General features: G+C 30.8%; 1 protein-coding gene across 4 annotated transcripts; it reads left to right on the top strand.

The window, feature by feature from the left end:
- The first annotated feature begins 1,912 nt into the window (after positions 1-1,912).
- On the top strand, positions 1,913-23,803 carry LOC112706270 (uncharacterized). Of its 4 annotated transcripts, none has more exons than XM_072200751.1 (16): positions 1,913-2,119; positions 2,201-2,229; positions 2,372-2,493; positions 2,604-2,663; positions 2,956-3,075; positions 8,451-8,555; positions 9,274-9,415; positions 10,104-10,280; positions 10,745-10,900; positions 11,162-11,268; positions 11,984-12,074; positions 20,061-20,202; positions 20,384-20,540; positions 21,287-21,403; positions 22,069-22,195; positions 23,431-23,803. In XM_072200751.1, exons 1-16 carry the CDS (start codon positions 2,059-2,061, stop codon positions 23,707-23,709), a joined length of 1,992 nt encoding a protein of 663 aa, XP_072056852.1. In that variant the 5' UTR covers positions 1,913-2,058; the 3' UTR covers positions 23,710-23,803. The 4 variants fall into 4 exon arrangements, with proteins under 4 accessions (XP_072056852.1, XP_025613262.1, XP_029144185.1 ...); XM_025757477.3 differs by having other exon boundaries at positions 8,436-8,555; XM_029288352.2 differs by lacking the exon at positions 8,451-8,555.
- The last annotated feature ends 344 nt before the right edge of the window (positions 23,804-24,147 follow it).

The following is a 24,147-nucleotide window of genomic DNA, read 5'->3' as shown; positions in this document are numbered from 1 at the left end:
AAGAAATGGATCAGATTTGTGAAATTTCTCAAGCATATCATCATGAGATAGAATTGACATCTCAACCTCTTGAAGAGAATACAGCTCAGGTTTAGTAGAAACGGTAGTAATTAGGTTTTGGTAATCTTCATTGAGCCCTTCCAAAAGAGCATCAATATGTTCATCAGTAGTCAAAGGAAAACCTAAAGACGCTAAAGAATCAACAATTCTCTTGATTCTTGAGACATAGTCAGCAGCAGAAAGACCTTGTTTCTTTATAAGTTTCAGCTGAGTTTTTAGCTGCTTGACCCTATATCGAATCGATTTTGAGAAATAATCTTCAATTTTGTTCTAGATATCAGAAGCAAAAACACAACCTATCATTTTATTCTTGAAGGATTCATCCATGGAAGCAAGAAGCCAAGAAATAATATTGTAATCTTCTTGCCTCCATCGTTTGTAATCGGTTGATATAATACCAGCAGCTCGATCAGTTTCGGACACAAATTGTGAGGGTTTTCTGTTAGAATGTAGATGATCCTCAAGGGCTTGCCCAAAGATTGCAGCCAAAGCCTGTTGTTGCCAAGTTTTATGATTATTTTCATTGAGCTTGTCACCTACGGGATGATCAAAAGATCGTAGAGTGAACGATGAAGTAGAAGAGGAAGAGGTTACTGAAGAATCTGAATTAACAGCACTAGTAGCCATGGATCATGTACAAAAACGAGGCTCTTGATACCATGAAGAGATTATTGAAATTTGATAACAATATCAAAAGAGAGAGAAAAGAGAAAATTTTCTATTTGGTAAAACAAATCATGACGTACTCCCCTGTAGTCAATATATAACTACACTATAACATCAAGAATATAGAAGGATATAGACTAATTAATAAATCTTGAGCTAAACATCAAATACCTAAGTATTATTCTTATCAAGAATGATAAAAATCAACAGTAAAAAAAAGGATAAATATCAATTAATACATACAACATAGAGTCAAACCAAATCAAATGTTTCATATGCATAATACGCCGTATCTATCTTTTTCTTGAAAAAAAAAAAGATTAAAATGTTAGAATAAATATCCATTTCTAATCAAAATAGTATTAAAATTTCCAATAACTGTTAAAAAATTATAATGGCTTAATACCATGTATTTAAATATTTACAGTTAATTATATCTACTTATACAATATATTATTATTATAATAATTACCTTTCTTAATATTTTTTTAACAGATATGTTGAAAGAAAATAACTTAATACTTGAGGCTAATTTTTTTATATGAAATTGACATGTGAATTACGTTGACTTATGGAATATTGGAGAGATATACACTATTATGACGGCGTTTAATTTTTGGTTTTTGTGGGAAAAAATTGGACCGTCTGATTTCATTGTAAAGAGAGGAATACAAATCGGACATCTGATTTTTGTGGAGCAGAATTTCGTGAGTACTTAAATCGGTTCTAGAATTTTTTGTACCGTCTGCTACGTAGAGTCGGTACACAAATCGGACCCAAAATATTTTGTACTGTTTGTACTTAGTCCGTTTGATTACAGTACCTCCAATCAGACGGTCCGATTTGTCTTGCGCAGTCTTATGAAACACCATATACTTCCATAAACCTGTTATACATCAATCATCTCTCCATATTAAAATTAAAAAGTTCGATACTTAATAGTAATTATTAAGAAAATAAGTAGGAATCTAAAAAATAAAAAAATATTTTTTTATATTTATTTTTTTGAATTAATTTTTATGTAGTGTAAAAAAAATTTAATTTGATTTATATTTTAAATTCACTATTTATATATTATCTAATGACATAAATCTAATGAGATTTTCACAAAAAGGAAAACAATAAATATAATATATTCAGGTATGTCTAAAATGCTTACCCTTAAAGGAGGAGTTTCCATATTTTTCCGCCATAGCTATAGCCATGTGAATGAAGAAGACATAAATGGCTTTTCTTCAGAGTTCAGAGCAACAGACAAAATGAAAATACAAAGACAAAAACAACGGTAACGAGGAGCAACCAGAAAGCAACGTTTTTCAACCACCAACAACTATGAACAACTACTTCTTCTTCCTCTTCCTCTTCTTCATCTCTTCTTTTACCTATTCATCAGGTTTCTCTCTTTTTTTTCTTCTTCTTCTTTCTCTTTTTCATCAGAATTTGAAGAGACTAATTTATAGTGTGTGATCCTCAGGGATGCGCTTGGACATTCACGATAAACATGTAATCCACTTCCTTTCATCAATGTCTTCTTCTCTCTGCGCTTTCCAATTTTTTTCAAAATTATTTATTTATTTATTTTCAGCTTAACTATGATTTGATTTGTTTCACTAATTTAAATTTAATTTTTTTTGGCGTGGCGCAGGTGGTTATGGATAATGGCATAGTTGAGGTCACTATATCAAATCCTGAAGGATTTGTTACAGAGATTCGGTATAATGGAATCGACAATTTGCTTGAACTTCTTAACAAGGAATCTAACCGAGGGTAACAATTAATATAGTTTTCGAATGTTACTCGATAAGTGCAACAACAAATTCTTCTTTTCTTTAGAAATAAGAAATTAATTAATTTTTCCTTGGAATCAATGTGTGTAGGTACTTCGATATGGTGTGGGATGAAGGTAAGTCAAAGAGGAAAAAAGGTGAATTTGACAGGTGAGAATGTGAGATTATTCGATTCACGGCTTTATATTTTATATTTTGTATTATTTTTTTAAATTTAATTTTGATATACAGTCATGTAAAATAGTTTTATACATGTATTTAATTAGTAAAAATAACTACTTTTTATATTAATCAAGTGAATAATAATCTAAAAAAATAGATATAATTATACGATTATATAAAATATTTTATACTATCAGTACATTAAAATTAAGGTCTATTTTATTAAGAAATATAATAAGTCATGTGTAATTAAGTAAAACTTTGAGAATGTTTTGTGCAGAATGGAAGCTACAAATATGAGTGTGATAGTGGAAAATGAGGAACAAGTGGAGCTATCATTCACAAGAATGTGGAATTCTTCTCTTCAGGGATTGTATCCCCCACTCAACATTGATAAAAGGTTCTTTAATTCGACTTTATAGCTTGTATATATATTATTGGTTTATTAATCTTGGTAAAATTTTTAATTAGGTTTTATAATTTTTTTTAATTGGATCCTGTATTAATTTTTTTTTAATTAAGTTTCTATATTTTTTTTTATTTAAGTTCTTGTATCAATTTTTTTTTAGTTGGGTCCCTATACAATTAAGTCAATAACTATCAAAAGAGACTTAATTGAAAAAAAATTTGGTGCAGGACCCAATTAAAAGAAAAAATATATATAAAAATCTAATTAAAAATTTTACAAAACTATAAAAAATAGAATAATTAAACCTATATTATTGTATTTTTCGTGTTAAATATATACTCGTTTATATATTTTTATTTATTTGAAAAAATAAATTTATCCATAATATTAGAGTTTTTATGAATAAATATTTAAAATTTAATTATTATTCTTCCAAAAAAAAAAATAAGATAAGATTAACAGGAAAAGAAAGAAAATCTAAAATTTAGTTTTTAAACCCAAAAAACTTTTTCAGATAAGTGATTTTATTATATACATTAGTGTATTAATAGGCATTAATGTGTCTGTTGATTTACTTTTTATTTATAAAATATATATAAAATAGTAAAAATAGAATTAATTAGAATGGTAAATTGTTTATAACTTAGTCAAAAGTGTTGGATTCAAGTATTTAACATAATAAAAAGGATTTTTTTTAAGAATTATATATAATAAAATATATTTTAAAATAGAAAATTGAAAACCAATCTATGTCGTATTCCCTTTATATATAGTTAAGAATAAGATAGCATGCATGTCTCAATATTTTTTAGTTATATTTTATATTGACCCTTAATCACTTATTCTAGTATAAATTAGTTTCTAACATAAAGAAATGACGAATTAATCTCTTAACCTTATAAAAATATTTGAAAAGTTAGTCCATGACAAATAAAAAATTTTAGACAATTTAATATCTTAAAAGGTACCAGAAACTTAGAATAGAAAGAAAATAAATGTGAAAAAGAGAAAGAAAGAGTAAAGTGAATCAGAGAAAAAATAGAATTATATTACTTTCATAAAAAAGTATATTAATCACACTTATTACAATAGCAAGTAGAGTATTTATAATGATAAATATAGTGGTTCATGCCTTGTGTGTAAATTTTAACAAATTCTGTCAGCTCACAAACTGTCTAACTGCTTTCTCTATATAACTCCTAACATTCTCCTTCAACCAGAGAGTGGTGGCGAGGCTACCCAAAGTTTAGGTCTGAAATTGAGAAACTGTGCCTGAGACACTGGCTTGGTTAGCACATCGGCCACTTGATCATGAGAAAGTATATGAACCACATGAGCTTGTTGTTGGACAACTTTGGTACGAACAAAAGTGCAGGTCTATTTCAAAGTGTTTGGACCTATGGTGAAGGATGGGATTCTTCGACATCAGTACGATACTTCGATTGTCACAAAAAAGAATGGAATAGGACCTGATGGAAGATGCATTTCACACAGCAGCTTTTGTAACCATATGAACCTAGTCATTGCCTATGCTAAAGTATGAAATTCTGCTTCTGCACTTGAGTGTGAGACAGCAACTAGCTTCCTACTCGACCAGCATATGAGATTATTGCCTAGGAAAACACAGTACCTGGTGGTGGATCTTCGATCGTCAAGGTCCGCTACCCAGTCTGAGTCACAGAAGGCAATAATGTAGAACTCCAAATTTTTATAAATATGGATCCCTATTTCAGATGTACCAGCCAAGTATCGCAAAATGCGTTTGATTGCCTTTCATTGCAGCTCAGACGGGGAGTGCATATACTACGAGACTTTGTTGATTGCATAGGTAATATCCAGCTGTGTGATCTGACATACTGAAGTCCACCCTCGATAACCGAGCGATAGAGAAAAAGATTTTGCAGGGAGTGTCTCCAGCTGCAGATAGTTTTAAGCTACTTATCATGGGGTTGCAACTGGTTTCACATTAGCCAAGTGTGCTCGCTTCAAAAGATCATTAATATATTTAGACTGCCACAAGATCATACACTGATTTGAGGTTGTTACTGCCTCAAGCGCTAGAAAGGAACTCATTTCACTCAGGTCTTTTAGTGTAAAAACTACATCAAGTTGCTTGATAAGAGTATTGACTTCAGAGGGATTGTTTCCTATTACAAGAATGTCGTCGACATAGCTGAGTAGGTAAATGGTGGAGCTGGAGCAGTGATGAACAAATAGGCACGGGTCCGACATGATGCTAGAGAAACGAAACCTATTTAAAGCCTCATTGAGCTTGAGGAACCAAGCCTGAGGAGCCTGCTTGAGGCCATAAAGTGCCTTGTCAAGTTTGCAAAACCAATCTTGAACTAAACATATAGCTGTCAGGTTGAACCATGTAATCTATTTCAGACGAATCCCTATTCAGAAATGTATTGTTGAGTCAAACTACCGGATTTTTCACCCAAAAGTTATGTCAACAAATAAGACAATCCGCACAGTGGCCGGCTTGGCCACCGGGCTGAAAACCTTATCATAGTCTAGCCCCTCTCGTTGATGGAACCCTTTTGTGACGAGTCTTGCTTTGTATTTTGTACTCGGCCATCGGGTTGACATTTCACCTGAAAAGCTCACTTACACTCAATGCAGCAATAGCAAGTGTGGTCGGAACTAGTGTCTAGGTTTGTGGCAAATGAGAGAGTAGCATACTCTTCATCCACTGCCGCCTTCCAATGGGGCATGGCTAGTGCTCTGGAACCAGAGATGCTAGCACTTTCGGCTTAAAAATACCAGCTCTAATCCTAGTCACCGTAGGGTGAATGCGGCCAAGATCCATGGCTGGTGCAGCTCCAGCATTAGTAGCTAATCTTGCAGTACCTGAGAAAAACACAGAAATACAAGGAACATAATTTGTTTGCTAGGTAAAGAACAAGTATCAACATAATCAGTATTGGCAATAGTCCCTGAAACCTGGGATTAGGTGGGAATGGCACCAAATACTAAGAAATAACTTGGATGACCTGGGGATAGGGGAAGGGTCAGACACACAAACAGGAGGAGTAGGATATAGAGGTGGAGAAGGTAGAGTACTCAGGGATGCAATTGGTATGAAAGAGATGGTGGTGAAGGTGGAAAGATGCAGAACCAAGCTGGAGAGTTTGTGGTTGGTGTGAGGGAACATAAAGTTATAAGGAAACTCGGTTTCATCAAAGAGCGCATGTCCAGAGATGTAGACTTTTCAGAAGCTGTCCATGCATCTAAAATCTTGTAGAATGATGAATAACCAAGGAAAAGACATTTTTGGGGCTTGAAACTAAACTTTAAGATTGGTAATGTCTGAGTTGATGAAAACATGAGCAACTAAAGGTTCTTAAGAAATTGTAGTTTAGTGCCAAAAGTTCCAAGGATGTGGCTTTAGAGGAGGTCGATCCAATTTCTATGGCTCCAGAAGTGTCAGCTGTGCGGGAGAGTTGGTCACACAGTGTGAAAGTGCTTCCATAGGTGCAATCAAGACTATTTGAATCCACATGGCTCTGTGTCTCATTCACCTGCACCTCCATCTTACTCGTTCCATCAACCACATTTATCACACGGTCAGCAGGCTAAGGCTCTCGTAGCTGCTGCACCACCAACCACTCTTCTTACCGATAAGGTTTGGTACCTGGACACTGGTACCTCACATCATCTGACCTTCAACAACAACAATCTCATTACAGGCTCAGACTATGAGAGATTAAATTTGGTATTGACAGATAACAGATAAGGTATGAACATAAAAAGTATCGGTAAATTCGTATTATTCTCTGAAGCCTTGACCTCGATCTTGATAGACTTGCTGTTCCTGAAAGCCTTGATGCTGATAATCGTGGTACTATTGTTGACCTTGTCGCCTCTCACTTGAATCTGGCTTAGTTTCACTGGACTAAGACAGATGCACTGGCATAGATCTTAATTTCACCTTTTTGAACCTCTAAACTAGCTCATCTGGATTCACTGGCAACACTTCTACTTCACTTTCGGTGATTGTCTTAGCTTTAGTGAGAAAGGCACTGTAATCTTCGGTTAAACTTTGAGCCACAACATCAACAAACTCTTCGTTGGACAGAGGTGTTCCTAGGGTTGAGAAAGCATTGGTAATTTTCTTGATCCGTGCCATATAGTCGGACACCGAACTTTGAAATTTCACAGCCTTTACCTGCGTTTTCAGTTGTTTCACCTACGATTTCAATCTCTTCGAAAAATATTTATATAATTTGGACCAAATCTTGCATGTGAATTCACACTCCATCAGTAAGCTTGTAAAGCTCGGATCTATTGAGACAAAGAACCATGCCATTAGAAATTGATCATCCTGCTCCCACTGCAGAACTCTTTCGATTCAATTTCGACGAGCTTGTCCTCTTCAAATTCGTATCTCTTAGAAATTTTCTTTATGTTAGGATAATATTTGAGGCCATTTGATTTAAAAAATGCAAGAGCCTGGTGCTTCCACAATACAAAGTTGTTGTCATATAATTTGAAGGAAAATATTATTAATTGCTATTTTCGATTTCATCGAAACAGTAAAAAAACTTGAATTTGCAGAAGTCATGGTTGGATTAACAGGATCTATGAATCAGAACATATACTCTGATACCAAGAAAGATATTAGAGACTTAGTGTAGAAAGGAAACAGAAATTAGAAAGAGAAGAAAAGAATAAAGTGAATTAGAGAAAAAATGAAATTATATTACTTTGATAAGAAGTATATTAATCACACTTACTACAATAGAGAATAGAGTATTTATAGTGATAAGTATGGTAGTTCATATCTTGTGTGTGATTCTAACAAACTTTGTCAACTCACTAACAGTGTAATTGCTTACTCTTAATATATTTTAATCATGATGTTTATAAAAAAAAAATTAAAAACTAATTTATCACTTTCTTAAAATATTAGAGGTTAATTTGTCTTTTTATATTATTAGAGGCTAATCTATTTGATATTCTAAAAAATTTAAAAATTAATTTCTCAATTTTCTTTTGGGAAAAGACTTTTTTTTTAATACAAAAATTATTAAAGATCAATTTGAGATATTACTCCTTTTTTATTCTGTTTTTTACGGCAATATTTAAAACAATTTTGGATCTTGTAAACATTTATTAGTAAGTAGTTCAGCCTATATTTTAGTTGTTAGATAATAGATACCTTCAAAGAATACTTTCTAATTCATATTTGATTTAATCTGGTATTATATTTTGAAAAATATCTGACTTTACACTAAAATTAAAATGAACATTTTTTAAAATATAATAATTATATAAACTTTTTATATTAATTATTATTTGTCCATAATACATAAATTGTCTACACAAAACAAAACAAAATAAAACAGGTTTGTAATGGTTAGTGGGTCGTCGGGGTTCTATACCTATGCAATATACGAGCATTTGGATGAATGGCCAGGATTCAATCTCTCCAATACAAGGATTGCTTTCAAGCTTAGAAAGGACAAGTACGTCACACTCTCAAAACTTTATTAAATTATGAATTTAATTTATGAATCAGCAATCAAATAAAAAATTCAAAAAATGACATGAAATTATTTTTTATTTTTATAATTTTATTAAATTTATAATTAAATTTTTATATTTTTTTAATAAAATTTTTATACTATTTTTAATTTTGTAATTAAATTATTTTTATGTTAAAAATATTAAAATTAACGAAATATTTTTTTTAAAAAATATATGATCAAAGATCTAATTAGATTTTTAATTGTGGATACTTTCAATTTGTAAAGAGTTATTTTATTAATTCTAATATTTTTTACAATGACAATTACCTAATTACAAAATTAAAAATAATATAAAAATTTAATTAAAAAAATATAAAATTCTAATTACAAATTTAATAAAATTATAACGATTAATTAAACCTTTCAAAAATTAATAAGATGTATATAAATGTTGTTTTTTCACATAAAAGCCTCTATTTTTTAGTTTGCCTACAAAATTTGTATAAATTTACTTTATCCTTTATTTGTCTTTATGTTTAAATTCTTTTTTTAGGATAACAAAAATTAAATCTAAATGTTTAACAACACATTATGAAATTATTTATTCTAGGATGGGCGTTGGGAACAAATATTTTCATGATAAGAAAAAAGCTAATTAAGGGTCGTTTATATTGTAACTAATAATATTTTGATGATTTTGTTGATAATTGGTAAGGTTCCATTACATGGTGGTAGCAGGGGACAGACAGAGATTTATGCCTCTTCCTGATGATAGAGAAGAAGGAAGAGGCCAAGTTCTTGCTTATCCTGAAGCTGTCTTGCTTGTCAATCCTATTGAGCCTCAATTCAAAGGAGAGGTAATAATAATATTCATTTCTTAACAAATAATTCAAGGTTTCTTCTTTTTATGTGTTGGTAATTTCTTTTGTTTTTAATTGATTAATTTATATTTTAAATATTTTAATTTTATTTTGTTTAAATTACTAATTTCTACAAACATGCTTACCCCACTAATTTGCAGTGTCATAGGTTTTTTTTTTTTTATTATTAAGGGCTCTTTGGTATCCAAAATTAAGTAATTTATCTTAATAAAATGAAAAGGACTCTTTACTCTAGTGTTTTAAACTTAGGTTAAATTTGAATAAATAGTTTAATTAATTTTTTAAAAAAAAAATAACTTAAACAATAATACTTATATTAAAAATAATAATAAATTATTTTATATTTGATTTTTTAGTTTTAAAAATACGTATTTTAAAAAAATGTGATAAAAAAATTATTATGAAAGAAGTCATTTTTTAACTTCTCTATAAACACTTAAATATTTTTTAAAAAAATTATAATTTCATTTTAAAAATTACACCAAAAATTAATACTACTATTTATCATAAGTTAAAAATTTAAAAAAATAATTTTTAAAACTTGCTAAACGGACTTTTTTTAATCACATTTGCACTTTTATTGAGTGGAAATTCTTTTTTTGGTTGTGGACCTAATGCTTTGTTTTATTTATTTATTTATTTAAATTTTGCTGGTTGAACTTAGGTGGATGACAAGTATCAATATTCATGTGAGAGCAGAAACAACGAAGTTCATGGTTGGATATCCATGGATCCACCCAAATCCACCGGCTTCTGGATCATCACCCCAAGCAATGAGTTCCGATCCGGCGGCCCCCTCAAACAATATCTCGCTTCTCACGTCGGCCCCACTTCCTTATCCGTAAGCTCTCTCATCTTACTACACTAGTGAAAAAGATAATCTAAAATAAAAAAATAAATAAATAACCAACTTAGATTAATCGAGTAGTATATTATTGAAAAAAAAAATTGTTTATATGGCTAAAAACAAATTTTTAGATAAAATTTAAATTTATGACAGATTAATTATTAATCTGTCGAAATAATCGTATAAATCTTTGTTTTTTTACTGAAAATAAAAAAGATTTGAATTTACGACCTCTTATATGAGTATGGAAAGATTTATGTCATTTGAATTATAACTCATTAACATCGTATAAATCTTTGTTACATTGGAGTATTATTTACGTTTGATCCTACAAATATATTATGTATACATACGAGAATAAAATGTAAAATTCTACTAAAATTATTTTATTCATATTTCGTTGAAGAATGGATAGAATATGAGTCGATATAATATTTCAAAATTTATATTATTTGTAGGTATTTCATAGCACACACTATTCCGGGGTAGATCTGATAATGAGGTTTAGGCCCAATGAAGCCTGGAAGAAAGTATATGGGCCCATATTTATATATCTTAATTCACTCTCTAATGGAGAAAGCCCAACAGGGCTCTGGGACGACGCCAGACAACAGGTAGACTTTTGAAAACTTCATACATTTCTAAAAAAATAATTTCTAGAAAAAATATTTTGTTAGATTTATAGATTGTTGAGTGAAAAAAATATTAAAAATGTTTTCAGAAAATAGGATAAGTGACTAAAGAAGAATAAAATGTTTTCAATATCCTATAAAATTTAATATTTTTTTTTCAAAAACATTGAAGCGATTACTCTTGTTTTATTTTACTCTATATAAGAAAAAACTGAAAAATCAAAATAAAATAATAATGTTCAGATGGTGAATGAAATTGAAAGCTGGCCCTATAAGTTTCCAGCTTCAGAGGATTTTGTGAAAGCTGAGCAAAGGGGTCAAGTTGAAGGAAGATTGCTTGTCCGTGACAGGTACTCATTTATTTGGACTTGAATCCTCTAAATTTTAGATTTTTATTTTAAAGAATAAAGTATGATTTTTTATTATTGAATATTTTTTTTATTTTTTTTTATTTCACCTATAAAATAAATTGTAAGAGATCATATTTTACTCTTTAAAGTGAAATTCAAAATTTAGAGGATTCAAATTCCATTTATTGTTACCTCTTTTTTTTTTTGCTGAACTCACGTGACAATTCAAATAAATTAATTTTGATTAGTCAAATAATTAACTTATTTATTTAATTAAGTAAGTATTGAAAATTTGATTTCTAATAACAATCTATTGATTTGCAACAACTTATTAAATAAAATTTAAATCCGCAACAAATAAATTCTTAACCTATTAAACTAAAAAATAGCGTGAAAAATTAAAAAAAAATTAAAAAAGATATATTTTAATTGTAATTATCCAATATTGACTAACTAATAACGGATCAGGTATTTATTGACATCCTTTTCAAATTCAATGAATTTTACTTGTTAGGAATTAGAAATTCCACGTTTTTCTTATATCCGATAATGAATTCACGCGAATAAATCTCAAATTATATCAGATAATAGAAAGTATTTTGACTAAAATTCAAAAAAAAAAGAAATTAAAGTACAAAGAACATAATTGTTATTGGAAATGGAACTTTATAAAGTTTAATTTTGGGTGTATTGATGTATAATTAAAAATGCAAAGGTACATGAGTGATGCATTCATCCCAGTTAGCAGTGCTTCTGTGGGATTAGCTTCTCCAGGAGAGCCTGGCTCTTGGCAAAGGGAATCCAAGGTAACCAACTTATTTGCATTTATTTTTTCTCTTTAAAAGTAATCATCAATTTAAATAAAGTAGTGTATTACATGATTTGATTTTATTTCAAATAAGTTTAATTATTCTATTAGTCTTTATAGTTTTACTAAATTTATAATTAAATATCTATATTTTTAATTAAATTTTTACACGCGTTTAAACTTATAATTAAGTTCTTTTCATGTAATGTTAAAATTAACAGAATATTTTTAAAAAAAAATATGTTGCCAAACATTAAAATAAGTTCTTAATTATAGATACATTTAATTTGCAGAAAAATATTTATTTAACTATAATATTTTACACTAAGAAGGACCTAATTAAAAAACTAAAAATAGTGTAAAAATTCAATTAAAAGAAAAAAATTGAAACAAAGGAGTTCAACACAATAAAATGAAGCGAAAACAGAACAAACACATAAAGCAACAGCCAAACAATCAAATAACATAACAACACCAAATTGTCACAAGCAGGATATTATTAAAAAGAAAAAAGAAAGTAAATTAACATGCCTTAGAGACATCCTCTTTTCTTGTAAGTTCTGCTAGGGTAACACCCGACAGCTTCAAGTAGTGTAGTGAATAATGCCGTTTGCCTTCGCAAATCGTGATTAATCGCCTTCGTGTTGATCTCCACGGCCAAGTCCTGACAATAGAAACATTAGCAATCGAATATGAAAAGGAAAATACAATACACGCAGAAGACACACCTGAAGAGAAAATGTAGAGGAGGGTATAGAAAAATGCAAACACAGTATGATAGGAAAGCTAATCACAGAAAAGTCCATCAACCCAATATGGGTGCAGACTGCTATGTACAACATCTGAAAAAAAATCAAAAGGTTTTAGAATGGAAGAAATCAAGCCAAAACTGTACCAGTTCTTCTTTCAAAAGGAAGCTGACATGAAAAAAGTGCTAAAAGGGAAACCTTTGACTTTCAAGAACTCATGGCTACTGACCAGAAAGTGAGAAAGAGGAACCAATCCAGCAGATATGGATTTTTCAAAAGTACAGATCAAACTTTAGATCTGGAATATGCCAAAACACTGCAAGACCACAATTTTGGGAAGGAAGATAGCCGCTCAAGTAGGAGATGTCATTGACTGCGAGTTATTTATAGCCGGCCCTGGTAAAGAAACTTTTATCAAAGCGACAATATGGATAAAACTAACGGAACCTATAAAGAAGGGCATACAGATGGGGAGAAAACAAGATGGCCAGACATGGATGGACTTCAAATATGAAAGATTACCCACTTGCTGTTATTTTTGTGGAAGAATAGGATACGATGAAGCATCCTGCAAGAATGCAGAAGAAGTGGACAACAGCTCAAAGACAAAAGGCTGGGTCCCTGGATCAGAGCTGAAATTACAAAAATCAAAATAGAGCAAAACGAACAAAAACAAATGGCACCAGGAAGGAACAATGTCCAAACAGGAAAAAAACACATAGAGAAAGGGAGTGTGCAAGAGCAAATGGCCAACCTAACAGTGAAAGAGATAAAGAATCCATCAGAAGAAAAAGAAGCTGAAGTAACCAGGAAAGAGACGAAGAAAAAAGCAGAAGAGCAAGAAAAGGTGCAAGAAGAAAGCAAAAATGCAAAAAAAGTTAGGCAGGTTGACAGAGCAATAAAACAAAAAGAGATTGTAAAGGAGAAAACAGAAAGTGAAAAGAGCACAAATGACAAAAAAAAAAAGAAAAGAGAAAATAAAGAAGTTGTCTAAGTAGACAGTAAAAAAAGATGGAAGAGACTCGGAAGAACAAACCAAGCCAAACCCATAATTCAAGCAAAGCTAGAAACTGAATCAAAGAAAAGAAGAAATGAAGAGAAGGATGTCATGAAGTCCGATGAAGAGGAAGGCCCCAACAAAAAACAATAAAAAAGAGAATAAAATGGAAGAGAGGCAGAGGCTGCAAGGTAGCAGCCCTGCCTAAACCAATGAAACTTATAAGTTGAAACTGCCATGGACTTGAGAACCCATAGACAGTGAGAGCCTTAAACAAGCTCTTAAAACAACAAGCTCCCAACCTGGTGTTCCTAATGGAGACTAGGAGAAAAGTAGATGAATTAAATAGGATAAGAAACAGAGGAGGAATGATGAACATTGCAGAAGTTGATTGTTCCGGGAAAAGTAGAAGTAGAGCAGGGGGCCTTGTAGTTCTGTGGGACAATTCTATCCAGATTAATTTTCTTCCATGTCCCTAAACCACATAGACATAGAGGTTAAAGCAGAAGAGAGTGAGCATATTTGGAGAGTTACGGGATTCTATGGCAATCCAGAAACAATAAATAAACATGAATCATGAAATCTTTTGAACATCCTTGGACAAGACCAAAACATACCATGGTTTGTCTTCGGTGATTTCAATCAAGTTCTTGAACAAAAGGAGAAGCAAGGAGGTTTACCAGTCACTTACACTCAGGTAAAAGGATTTCAAGAGACTTTGCAGATCAACTAATTACTTAATTTGGATTTTGTAGGACACGCTTTTACATGGTTGAACAACCAAACAGGAGTTGCAAGCATTCAGGAAAGACTGGACAAGGCAGTGGCATCTATAGACTGGAAAGAAGCCTTCCTAGAAGTGGTAGTACGACATCTCCAAAGATACCAATCTGATTACTGTCCCATTCTCATTGATGTAAAAGGAGAGACATTGAAGAGAAGAAAAAGGCCCAAACTATTCAAGTTTGAAGAGGTGTGGCTAGGAAATCCGGAATGCAAAGATGTGGTGAAAAGAGCATGGAATAGCAACTCAAATCAGATCAATGGAAGAATAGAGAGTTGTGGAAGAGTCCTAACCGAATGGGGGAAGGCAAGTTTTGGGATAATCCCAAAGAAAATAAATGAGAAACAAAGAAGACTAGATTCGCTAACAGCTCTTACTCAAACCGAGGACACAATGAAAAAAGTAAAGGAGATTCAAGCTGATTTAGATGACCTTCTGCACCAAGAAGTTTGGTGGGCACAAAGATCCCGGGCTACTTGGCTAAAGTCCGGTGAAAAAAATACCAAGTTTTTCCATCAAAACGTAGCCCAAAGAGGAAAGAGAAATCAGATTGAAAGAATCACCGATGAGGCTGGAATTGTTTTTGAAAAGGAGGAAAAGATGAAAGAAATCATGGTTGACTTCTACAAAAATCTTCTCAGGGCAGAGAGCACAGAAAATGTGGAACAGATGGCTGATGTAGTGAGGGGGAGAATATCACAAGAGGTATTTAATACACTAGATAAAAAAGTTCACAAAAGAAGAGGTCAAAAGAGTATTAAACCAGATACACCCATCAAAGGCCCCGGGTCCGGATGGATTACCAGCTCTGTTCTACCAAAAAATGTGGGATGTAGTTAGGAAAGATAAAACTAATTGGGTGCTAAATTATATTAACAAAGGAGGTGACCTAACAGAACTAAACAAGACTCACATATGCCTAATTCCTAAGACAAAGAATCTGAAGCACACAAGAGAATTCAGACCAATCTCTTTATGCAATGTCATTTTCAAGATAGCAACGAAGACTATAGCCAATAGACTAAAGCTAGTCCTACCTAAAATTATGGACGGTTTTCAAAGTGCTTTTGTTCCCGGGAGACTGATCACTAACAATGGGCTTATTACTTTTGATATTTTCTATTTCATGAGAAAGAAGAAAACGGGCAGCAAAGATTATATGGGATTAAAACTGGACATGACAAAAGCCTATGATCAATTTAAATGAAATTTTTTGATAGAAGTTCTCAGGGCCATGGGCTTCCCAGATTGGTGGACAGAACTAATTGAAAGATGCATCAACTCAGTTTCTTTTTCAATTCTCATAAACGGGACACTATCTAAGCAGTTCACCCCATCTAGGGGCATTAGATAGGGTCAGGAGACCTGCTATCCTCCTATCTGTTTATCCTTAGTACTAAAGTATTTTCGGAGCTGCTTATAAAAGCTCAAGAAAGGAAGGCTATTCGAGGTATCAAGATTGCAAGACAAGTCCCAGAGATCTCTCACCTTTTCTTTGTGGACGATAGCATAATTTTTGCGAGAGCATCAGACCAAGACATAACAGAGATCAAAAACATCCTTCAATCCTACCAAATGGCTTTCGGACAAAGAGTTAACTTGGAAAAATTCAAACCCTCCTTTAGCCGAAATGTGCCTCCTTTCAGACAAAAGCTTATACAAGAATGGTTAGAGATAAAGTCAGTGGAGAATCACTCAAAATATTTGAGAATTTCAACCTTTGTGGGTAGGTTAAAGAACCAAATTTTTTATTTTGTGCAAGATTGAGTTTGGAAGACGTTAAAGGGATGGAAGGAAAAGTGTCTCTCTAGAGTGGGAAAAGAAGTGCTCATCAAATCTATTACCCAAGCCATACCCTCATACATTATGGGGTGTTTTCAACTTTCCAAGAGTCTTTGCCAACATATCGAAAGCCTCATTAGCAAATTCTACTGGGGGAGCAAAAATGGAGAGAGAAAGATTCATTAGATAAAGTTATCAAACCTATGTGCATCTAAGGAGGAAGGGGGAATAGGACTTAGAAGTTTTGAAGCTTTCAACCAAGCGCTCTTAGCCAAGTAAGGTTGGAGACTCATCAAGAATTCCGACTCTCTAGCTACAAGGACCTTAAAGGATAAATATTTTAACAGAAGAAATGTTCTGAAGTCTAAAATTGGGTATATGCTTAGCTATACTTGGAAGAGCATTTGGTCTGCTAAGTGGGTTCTTGATTTAGGAGGGCTGAGAAGAATTGGTTCGGGCAGAACAAGAATTTGGGGTGACCCGGCCCATGGCTTCCTCATCAAAATGGTTTCAAAATCTGAAGTCCTTGCTCTAATTTTGATCAGGAAGCCATAGTGAAAAACCTCATCGATCAAGACTCATTAATATGGAAGGATGAGATCATTAAACAGATTTTCTTACAATTTGAGGACGAACAAATTCTAAAACTACTTCTTGACATTAACCAGCAAGAATATTGCTACTATTGAAAATATTCTAGAATAAGAGAGTTTGAGGTTAAAAAGGTATACCATCTCATTAGGTCCCAACCCGAAAATTCAGCATAAGGAAGCAATACAAACCAGCATCTGAACTTTTCTTGAAAAGAACTTTGGAAAATCAAAGCAAGGCAAAGGACTTTAAATTTTGTTTGGAGATTAATCTCACGTGCTTTACCCACAAAATCCAACTTGAAAGAAAGAGGAATCAAAGACATAAACCTTTGTTCCAAATGCTGGAAGGGAGAAAAGACAGATATTCACCTATTCAGAGACTGCCCTTAGACACAAAGATTCTGGTTTTTATCGCCTTTCAACCTGAGAACATATAAAAAAACAGAACAATCAATAGGAAGGTGGATTGAAAAGATGTTGGGGAGAATCCATAAAGAATTCAGGGGTCTCTTCCTGGAGTGCCTCCATGGATTATGGTGGGAAAGGAACAAATTAATTTTTAAAAGCAAATTAATAGACATGAAGGAGATCATTAATATGGCATCATCTAAGTTTCGGGAGCTTACCAGGCTCAGAGAAGCCTCTGCCACGACATCCACAGAGCCACCTCCAGGTAGCAATAGTGTGTCGTCTTGGGAGACACCACCGCCGAATCTCTACAAGCCCAATTTCGATGCATCTTGCACAGCCCTTAGACACAAAGATTCTGGTTTTTATCGCCTTTCAACCTAAGAACAGATCAAAAAACAGAACAATCAATAGGAAGGTGGATTGAAAAGATGTTGGGGAGAATCCATAAAGAATTCAGGGGTCTCTTCCTAGAGTGCCTCCATGGATTATGGTGGGAAAGGAACAAATTAATTTTTAAAGGAAAATTAATGGACATGAAGGAGATCATTGATATGGCATCATCTAAGTTTCGGGAGCTTACCAAGCTCAGAGAAGCCTCTGCCACGACATCCATAGAGCCACCTCCAGGTAGCAATAGTGTGTCGTCTTGGAAGACACCACCGCCGAATCTCTACAAGCCCAATTTCGATGCATCTTGCACAGAAGAGGAAAAGGTTAGAGCAGGAGCAGTTATTAGGAACCATGAAAGAGTTATTATGCTGGCAGCCATGTGGGATATTTCAACTACCTATTTGATAGAGGAGGCAAAAGTAATGGCATATTTTTTGGGTTTGAATCTGGCTTTGGAAGGCTGTTTTTTTTTTTCTACCTTTTGGTGAAAGGGGATAGCATAAACGTAATCAGGGCTATAGAGAAAGACACCCCCTTCTTAAGCAATCTTGGGCTTATAGTGTCAAACTACAAAAGACTTTTGTATAAGTTCAGAAGTAGACAAATCTCTCATATTAGGAGAGATGGTAATAGAATTGCAAATAACTTAGCAAGATTAGCTCTATTTACACCAAATATAATTTGGGTGGAAGAATCTCCATCAATTGTAACTAATTTGGCCTTTTTGGATATTACGGGTCATCTCTAATTTTAATATATACTCCCTTTCACAAAAAATAAATAATAATAACACCACCAAATTTTATCCCATTGTCATTTTTGTCATTGTCTTCAACAAAAGAGATCCACACTCCTCCACTCCTTGTAGCTAAGAAAAGATATATTAATAATTTCGTGAACACATTTTTCTTCATTCTGGAACATCCTTCTACTCATTTCTATTCAGATGATCGCAAAGAAACACATTGTTGCGCTCTTCCTTTCTATTTGTTACTTCTGTTCATCTTTAAAAATATTCCTTCAACGTTTTCGAAAAAGATCATTATTTACCAAAATTTGATATCTATGCACACCATACCTGCCAAGTAAATTCACGGCCAAAAAATAAGTGATGAATATATTCAACATCCTTGTTACATAATACCCATACATTATCTTTCTAATTAACAATTTCGACCCAACTCAACCTTTCCTTCGTATTCACCCTGCTTATGAAAACAAACTAAATAAACAACTATACTCTTGGTGGAACTAACCCTTTTCAAATAGACCTAGTAAACTGTAACTTGTTACGTCCTTCGGAAGCGTTTATAACACATGCACAAATGAGTTTGTAAAAAATACTTCTTGTCTATCAAACTTTCATATAATTCTATCCTCTCTGTCATTCGCTAGCTTAACTGGCCTCAAAATATCATGTAATTGATTCACAAGTTTCAACTCTCATTGAAAAAGCTCTCGCCTTCATTAAAAGTTTCAAATTCTCTCTAATCCATTCCAAAATTTACAATCTCCTATAAAAAAAATTTGGAAACTAATCTTTCAATGAACCACAAAGTAGCCAAATATCCTCCCAGAATCGAGTTCTTCTTCCATCACCAACTTTCATAAACAAACTAGTAACCATCTTATCTTTTACATATTGCTTCCTAAATTGTAGTTGACTGATATTCTTCTATGGACTCCTTCTAGTAAGTAATTCCTGAAATGATAACAGCTCATTAAGATTTAGATTATTATTGGAACATATCACCTTTTTTCACAACGGACACTCCTTTATAAACTGCCACTACCACTTAAATAGAAATGTTGTGTTATGAATCATTGCGTCTCAGACTCCACCTAACATTTTAGGAGCTTACACCACTTTCTATCTTACCAATGTTATACCATTCCTCCAATCTTCTTTACTCCATAAAAAAGTTCTCTATATTGAAATTATTTTTTCAGTAATAGTCTTTCATATTTTATATAAAATCAAATAATATATCGATAGACTATTTAATACTGTTTTAATGATCACCAACTTACTAATTTTATTAAGTAGCTTAGCTTTTTATAAACTAAACTTCTCCGTTTTATTTATTATTGACTTTCAAGTCTTGACTAATCTCAAGTCTGTTTCTAATGAGACTCCAAAATATTTATAAAAGTCTAATTACAAATTTAATAAAACTACAAAGACTAACATAAATAATTAAACCTTTTAAATATACTACTTTATTTAAATTATCAATTATGTAGAAACTAACTTTCTTTTAATCTAATTTCTTGACAGGGTTATCAATTTTGGACCATTACTGATGATAAAGGCTATTTCTCAATTACTAACATACTCCCTGGGAAATATAATGTCTACTCCTGGGTCAAAGGATACATTGGTGACTATAAATATGATAAAGTCATTAACATAACTTCAGGTAATAAACAAATTATTACTTTAGGCTTTTGAAAGCTTTTGTAATTAATTTATAACTTCTTAAATAAAAAAATACAAAAAAAAAGTTTTCCAAAATTTATTGTGATTGATTTTTAAAGTCCTTAAAAAAAGTAAGTCTTAAAAAATATTTTAATATTAAATATGTTTTATTATTTTGTCAGGGAGTGAAGTTAATGTGGGTGAAATTGTTTATGAGGCACTAAGAGAAGGTGCTACTTTGTGGGAAATAGGTATACCTGATCGTTCTGCTGCTGAGTTCTATGTTCCTGATCCTAACCCCAAATACATTAACAGAATTTATGTCAACCATACAGATAGGTTTGTTCATATATTCTTCTTTAATTTCTCACAATTGGCATGCAATATAATATTATAATCCCTCTGTATAACCTTTAAAATTTATTACTAGTACTTTTTTAGACAAATAATGTAATTAGTATATTTTACTTTTTGTTTTTTATCCATCCTTTTAAAATTCATAGAATATACTAAACTTTTAATAGTGACAATTAAAAAAAAATTGTACATCTAAAAAAAGTATTTTTTTTTTAATTTGTATTTTATCACTACTAGGTTCGATAAACTATAAACTCACTCTACTCGATTTTTACTAATTTATTAAATATTTAATTTTTGATACACTGTCAATACAAAATTAATTTTATATATACATTTAATAATAATATATTGTCAAAAATAATTATCTTTTATGTCGATCGGTGAATAGTCATTCAAAAAAACAGATGTGATTGAACGACTATATAAAATACTTTATACTATCAGTGTATTAAAATTAAACTCTTTTATTATATCTACATTTGAATTTAAAAAGTGTGTAAACAAGTTGATCAGGGGCAGAGCTATATACATAGAAAGGGGGGCAACGGCTCCCCTAATTTTAATTTTTTACATGTAAATTATATGTAAATTTCAGTTTAGTCTCCCTTAAAATTTTATTTTAATTTTATTTTATTGTATAAATATTTTTGGCCTCCTCTAATATTTCATCTAACTCCGCCCTGAAATTGATTAACATGAAATTCTAATAATTGATTGGGTAGCAGGTATAGGCAATATGGGTTGTGGGAGAGATATGCTGATTTGTATCCAAAAGAAGACTTAGTATACAATGTTGGCACAAGTGACTATACAAAAGATTGGTTCTTTGCTCAGGTTAACAGGTTTGTTTTATTTTTCATGTCTTTTATTTTGCCAATCTCAATTTGAGGATAAGATTTTATTTTCAAATATGTTTCATGTGATTATATTCTCATTTATAATTATTGTTAAGATTTAACCAACGTGTGTTCTGATCCACATTTTAAAAATATAATAATATTTTTTAATATTTTTTATGTATTTTAATGTCAATTTGAGGATAAGATTTTATTTTGAGATAGGTTTCATGTGAGTATAGTCTCATTTATAATTATAATTAGAAAAAATTCTACTCTCTTCTCTTCAGAAATACTAAAAACCTAAAATAATATTTTCTTTTCTTCTATTTATAAAATATATATTTTCTTCTCTTATAACTTTAAAAAAATCTATTTTTTAATTTATTTTAAATTTTTTGTATTAACTAAGATTAATTTTATCTATTTTAAAAAAATAAATTATTTTTTATAAAAAATATTCTTTAATAAAAATTTATTTTTTTTTTTTAAATTTTATTTATTAAAATATTTTTTAATAAATTATTTTTTTATTAATTAAATTATATTTTTATTAAAGTATTTTAAAAAAATAATAATTAATTTTTTAAAAATATTTTTTAATAATTTTTTAATTATTAAATTATAATTTTATCAAAATTTTCGTTAACAATTATTTTGATATTTGTTAGGAAGAAGGGAAATAAGACATACCAAGCAACCACTTGGCAAATTAATTTCAATTTGGAAAATGTGAATGCCAATGGAACTTACAAATTGCGAGTGGCTCTGGCCTCTGTACATTATGCCGAGTTACAGGTATATAAGGTAGCGTTTGGTAGAGAGACAGATACTGAAAGATTGAGATTGGGAGACAGAGATTAAGAGATAGAGACTGAAATAAGTTTTAATATTCTGTTTGGTGCAAAGTGAGAGACAAAAATTGAAACAAGAATAAAACTCTAATTTAATTTGCACAAAGAATAAAATTGGAATTAATTAATTAAAATAAAAGTATTTTAGGTATAAAATGTTATTAAAGTTTCAGTCTCTGTTTCTAAAAATATCAGTCCCCTGTGTCCCTACATTTTGGAGGCATTGAAATACTGAAATTTTGGGGACAGAGACAGAAATTTTAGTACCAGTCTAAGCCACAAACATAATACTGTGTCTCAGTCTCTCAGTCTCTGTCCAAGTACTGCAAAACTAACGCTACCTAAATTTTCAACTTTTCATTCATATTAAAATATGGATATCTAATTTATATTAACATGTTAGGTAAGTAATAATGAATAAAACAAAAATATGCTTCAGTTTGTTTAATTGATGTATTCATTACAATTTTAGAAGTCTTGTATATCAAACATAAAATTAATCATATAACCCTACTTAATTTAAATTTGTAAATAAAATTATTTAAGGCTAATAACGTTTATAACGAAAAAAATTTTAATTTATAAACAATAATAACATGTGATCAATTATTTGTGTAAAAGTTAACACAATTACATAAAACAAAAAGATTGATTATTTTGTTAGTCCATATAGTTTTATCAAATTTGTAATTAGATTTTTATATATTTTTTATTTGAATCTTTACATTATTTTTAATTTTATAATTAAGTCATTTTTAGTGTAAAATATACTAGAATTAACTGAATATTTCTTTGCAAATTGAAGGTATTCATAATTAAAAACCTAATTAGATTTTTGATCACATATTTTGAGAAAAATATTATGTTAATTTTAAAATTTTTAACATGAAAATGATCTAATTACAAAATTAAAATCAGTGTAAAAATTCAATTAAAAAATATAAAAATTTAATTAAAAATTTAATAAAATTATAGAGATTTACAAAATAATTAAATCAAAACAAAATTATAGTAACCAAGTTGGATCCGGTTAAAATAATAACTATGCATGCTTAATGATGTGTAATGAACATATTGAATTAATACTTATTAAGTACTTTTGGATTATATATTATTATTTATTTTATTTTATTTATTTATTATTATTTTATTTTTTTTTGCTTTTATGTAATGAGCTAGATTCGGGTGAAGAATTCATCAGAAGCAAATCCACCATTATTTACAAGTGGAGTTATTGGATCAGAAAACACCATAGCTAGACATGGAATTCATGGGTTCTATTGGCTTTTCAACGTTGATATAAAAGGCACTCTTCTTGCACAGGGAAATAATTCAATCTTTTTTTCACAACCCAATAATTCAAGTCCCTTTCAAGGAATTTTGTATGATTATATTCGTCTAGAAGCACCACCCCATCACACAAATTTCACACCAAAATTAAATATTCTTCCAAATTAAGAATATTCATAGAAAAAAAATCTGATATAGATTATTTATTTATTTATCAAATATGAATGAAAATTAAAAAAAAAAAGACGATTCTTTATGAGTCTATGAGATTTGATTGCTCAACTAAAATTCTGAGTTCTCTTCAAGAAATCATAGAAAGGAAAATCATCGTGTACAGTAATTGCTGCTTTAAGTTATGGAATGCTACTATCTTATTTCTAACTTTACCATTATTATTTTTGACGTGACAATAAAAACTAATTTGATTTAGGTGAAATTATGTAAACGTATTTTTTTTAACTAGAAAATAACCAGAAAAATAAATAAGAAAGAAAAAAAATAAAGAACAAGAACTACTTAAGAAGTAAGGCAATTTTACTGAGTGCTACTTTTAAACTTCTTTTAAGGTAACAAAAGCTCTACTTGATGAGTATGAATCTTCATCGC

This window comes from Arachis hypogaea, chromosome 8 (genome assembly GCF_003086295.3).
Source record: "Arachis hypogaea cultivar Tifrunner chromosome 8, arahy.Tifrunner.gnm2.J5K5, whole genome shotgun sequence".
Classification (NCBI taxonomy): domain Eukaryota; kingdom Viridiplantae; phylum Streptophyta; class Magnoliopsida; order Fabales; family Fabaceae; genus Arachis; species Arachis hypogaea.
This window is presented reverse-complemented; position numbering and strand designations above follow the sequence as displayed.